The sequence below is a fragment of the Cyprinodon variegatus genome, unplaced genomic scaffold, assembly GCF_000732505.1.
Source record: "Cyprinodon variegatus isolate N-32 unplaced genomic scaffold, C_variegatus-1.0 Scaffold790, whole genome shotgun sequence".
Classification (NCBI taxonomy): Eukaryota; Metazoa; Chordata; class Actinopteri; order Cyprinodontiformes; family Cyprinodontidae; genus Cyprinodon; species Cyprinodon variegatus.
The window spans coordinates 539,446-543,422 of record NW_015151243.1 but is presented as its reverse complement, the minus strand read 5'-3'; the positions used below and the strand labels follow the sequence as shown (position 1 = coordinate 543,422).

The 3,977-nt window shown below is 34.8% G+C and overlaps 1 protein-coding gene across 2 annotated transcripts in view; it reads left to right on the top strand.

Moving 5' to 3' along the window:
• The window catches only part of LOC107098578 (A disintegrin and metalloproteinase with thrombospondin motifs 3-like), a 232,713-nt gene that overhangs the window by 190,939 nt on the left and 37,797 nt on the right, over nucleotides 1–3,977 (top strand). For both annotated transcript variants that reach the window (XM_015396319.1, XM_015396318.1), the window contains exons 15-16: nucleotides 1,616–1,779; nucleotides 2,383–2,539. In XM_015396319.1, coding sequence (XP_015251805.1) covers nucleotides 1,616–1,779; nucleotides 2,383–2,539 — 321 coding nt within the window. The remainder of the gene's footprint in view (nucleotides 1–1,615; nucleotides 1,780–2,382; nucleotides 2,540–3,977) is intronic.

Here is a 3,977-nt window from a genome sequence, read left to right as displayed (position 1 = left end):
TATATATATATATATAGCCCTAAACTTACAGTGAGATTAGCACACTCAAGAAAGAAAACTGCTTATTTTAATGGAATAATTTGGACTGTTTTCTCTGGTGCTGACTAATGAGAACTTACATCAAACTGTGGGATTTTAACATACAAGCTTAGAAGGACTTTATTTATTTATATTTTATAAACAAATTATTGTGCAGGTGCTCATTAAATTCTTCCCCATAACAACATTTTAGGTGAAAAACAGCACAGCCAGAAACCGGAGGTAGTGTGTATTGGGAAGTTCCAACATGTTGTTTATTCCAGTGAAAATAAATCACCTCGCTGAGATTTAAAGAACACAGAGCTTCTTTCACTGTCTCAAGTAAAAAGCCGTTGGTGTCCAAACAAAAAAGATATAGCACGCTACATATTTTTCACCTATAGCAATTTATTTTTCATTCAAAATAACTAATTTAAAAATGTTTAAAAAAAATACTAAGCTTTAAAAGAATTTTTTGATACCGTTCAGTCTGATAGTTCCTTATTTTAAAACATTATTGAAAACAATTTACTCATCAATAGGGCCAAACAATACAGGCAAGTTTTTGTATAAGAAAATAGAAAAACATGTTTTATCATTTATCTGTATACAAAACTATTTTTTTTCCTTCTCCCTTCTGTAGCCTTCTTTTAACTTGATCTGGCATTTAATCCCTAATCCCTAAGTAGTTCAACTGTCTCAACTATATTGCTAGCACAGTACATTTTTTTCTACTTAATATTTGCACTCATATTTTATTTATCTCACTAAAAACAGGTAAAAACTGTGAATTTTACAATCAGAAAATAAAAAATGCTAGAATATCCCATCTTTTCAAACAAGGATTTAGAACAAAAACGGTTCTGTAACTTAAAATGAACAAAATCAAAAAAAAAAAAAACTAGTAACCCTAATAATATTAAAATACTTCATGGACATGATGAAGGTCTGAAAACCTCAGAAAAAGTCTGACATGTTTTAGCATAAGTCTATTTCTGTGGGCAAACAGATCACAATGAATCAGCAATTGCCTTAAAGAGACACTCTGCTGTCCTTCACATTTGGCCTATCCCTCATCAACATGACTCAATACGTAAACACCCACTGACATTTCTGTTCTCAAGGAGAGTATCCTCTGACCTTCTTATTACCACGTTGTTGTCTATTAGACTTTGCCATGTGGATGTATTAACAATAACTTATTGCCAATGAGTAAGCTCTGCACTGGTGGCAAGAAGATTATATGGTTATGTAATTATACAGTCATGCATTTTAAAATGTGTTTCTGTTGCTAATTCTTAGTATGTCAGCACCAGATAATAACAGTCCTTACACTGATTGTTTGTGAGTCTTTTTAATAAAGCTCAATATTTTTTCAGTTAAGATGTTCAATTTGAAAGTAATTATTTTAATTGGGAGCAGTGATAACAAGCAGACCTATTAACTAAGATAAAGAGCACATTTAGTGAGAATTGATCAATGGGGCAGCCTATATACATATATACAGTACAGTGTGTATTGCATATAAAATCTACTAAAGTTGTTTTCTGACATTTCTTTGGTCTCACAATTTCCCACAACAAATGACTGATTGCAGCAATCAAGAACCAGGCAACTGGACATTACATCCTTAACGGGAAGGGAGACCAGCTAAAGTCCAGGAGCTTCATTGACCTTGGCGTGGAGTGGCACTACATCATTGAGGGAGATGTGGAGACGCTGCACACTGATGGACCTCTGCATGACCCTGTGGTGGTTCTGGTGAGTGTATTCAATTAGTGAAAAGTCTGCAGGCTGTATTAGAGATGCTGTGGAAAAGACATTTTAGATTTGGTGTTTTTATAACTAGAAGTCGAGTCATCCTTTCCTAGAGTAAAATGCAACATCTTAAAATACATGTTTCATCTCTTTAACTTTTTTACAGCTCATCTTAAACTTATTGGGATCTTTGGTGATGTGCTGATGTATTAAAAACATTTCACATAAATAGAAAAAGGTCTTGATCTCACATTCTATTTGTAACAGAGGGATTGATAAAATTAAAGGTTTCTTATTAATTGGACATGATCTCCCCCCCATGAAGAAAAACAACAATTAGTTGGATTATATGTATTTTATCATGAATTAACAATACCTTGCCACTTAGGTCAAGCTAAAATCAAGCTTTCCTCTGCTATAATTGCCTATTTATTTTGGAGCCAGTTACGTTAAGAGGCAATGCAATGAACCATCCTGCCCATCCACCCCATCTTTTAAAATTATCCACAGTTTAATTGAACAGCACTAGTATTTTATTGCAGGTTTGCTGAATAGAAAATCAGGTTATAACATTCAGACTTTGTCTATTCTGTTCCTGGTTTGTAGATTGTACCCAAGGACAATGAAACCCGATCCACTTTAATGTACAAGTACATCATCCATGAAGACTCTGTTCCAGTCAACAACAACAATGTCATTCAGGATGATACCTATGAGTGGGCTCTGAAGAGCTGGTCGTCGTGTTCAAAGCCCTGCTCTGGAGGTAAATCATCATTGAATCAAAAAAGGAGTGGAGGAACATTTGGACTGTTGAGTAAGATTTGCATTTTCTAATTTAATTCCTTCTCCTCTATGGAAGTGTCTCATAATTGAAATCCAAATTTAATTTTCGCCCTTTAGAAAAACAGTTGAGTAAGCTTGTGTGTTGAAGCAAAGATATTAGCCATCCCCACAACAGATTCAGAGATGCTAATCTCATCTTAATTAAAAAAAATTAATTCAGGGTCTCAAAATAAAAAGGTAATGAATAAAGAAACAAGCAAAAAAGAGGGAATGTTTAAATATCTTATTTACCAGCCAAATATGTCCTATCCTACAGACATAATAAACATTTTTATTCAATGAATTAATTTGTTAGCATAATGGAGCTGATGGAGCATTAGTATGCATTAGCATACTTTTTAGCCAATTCCCATTTAAAAAATAACAATTTATCCGACTTTATTTTCCTTTCTCCGTTATATATTTTAAAGTTGTTTGAATAAAATGAAAGAACAGAAATAAAGGTTTAAATAAATCCGTCGCTGTAAAATTCACTTTTCAAAAACATTGTTTTCTATTGAATATGACTTTAAATAAACAGCGTCAGTAAAAAAAAAAAGAAAATATTTCAGAGATCATCATGATTTGTGTGCTTGTTTAGGCCAAACTATTATTTCAGACAAAACATGGACTGTTATGGTTAGTCCCATCCTCTTAAAGAGGCATTAGAGCAGTGGTGCCCAACCAGTCGATCGCGATCTACCAGTCGATCGCGGGTGGAGTTTCAGTCGATCGCGAGAAGTTTTACAATGTAGACCTATTTATGGCTATGACAAAAAAAAAAAAAAAAGTTTTAAAAAGTACTAATCAAATCATTGATCACAAGAGGTCAACGTCTATTTTCATAATAATAAAATGAAAAGTAAAAAGTATGCAGGGAAACTTTTTTTATGCATGCTGATTGCTGGGCATGGTTTGCCACGGTTGCTAGGTTGTTACCAGGGACTCTAAAGCGCGAAGAGGAATCTGAAGAGATAATGAAATAATGACATCCATCACAACTGATGTGGCTCCATCTATGGTTGGGCGCACTGCTGGATGCGTTGCTCTGTTTAAGCTGTCTGAAACTTTCCCAGATTTTTTGGATCAACCACTGCACCATTCAGCAACAGCTGTACGGCAATATTTTAAATATGAAGCATGTCATGGACATTGCGATAAAGATCGCTTGCTCTGTTCGGGCTGGGAGTTTTCAGAGGTGTTTATTCCGTGCCCAGCTCGAGGAGGCAGGTGCAGACCACATTGCTCTACTGCTGCACACCGACGTCAGGTGGCTGAGCCTTTGCAGATTCTTCGAAAGATTTTTGGAACTGCGTTGTTCTTCGATTCTATATAGAACAGACGAGGCGTGTAAACTTGTTCTGTATATTTATTTCCAA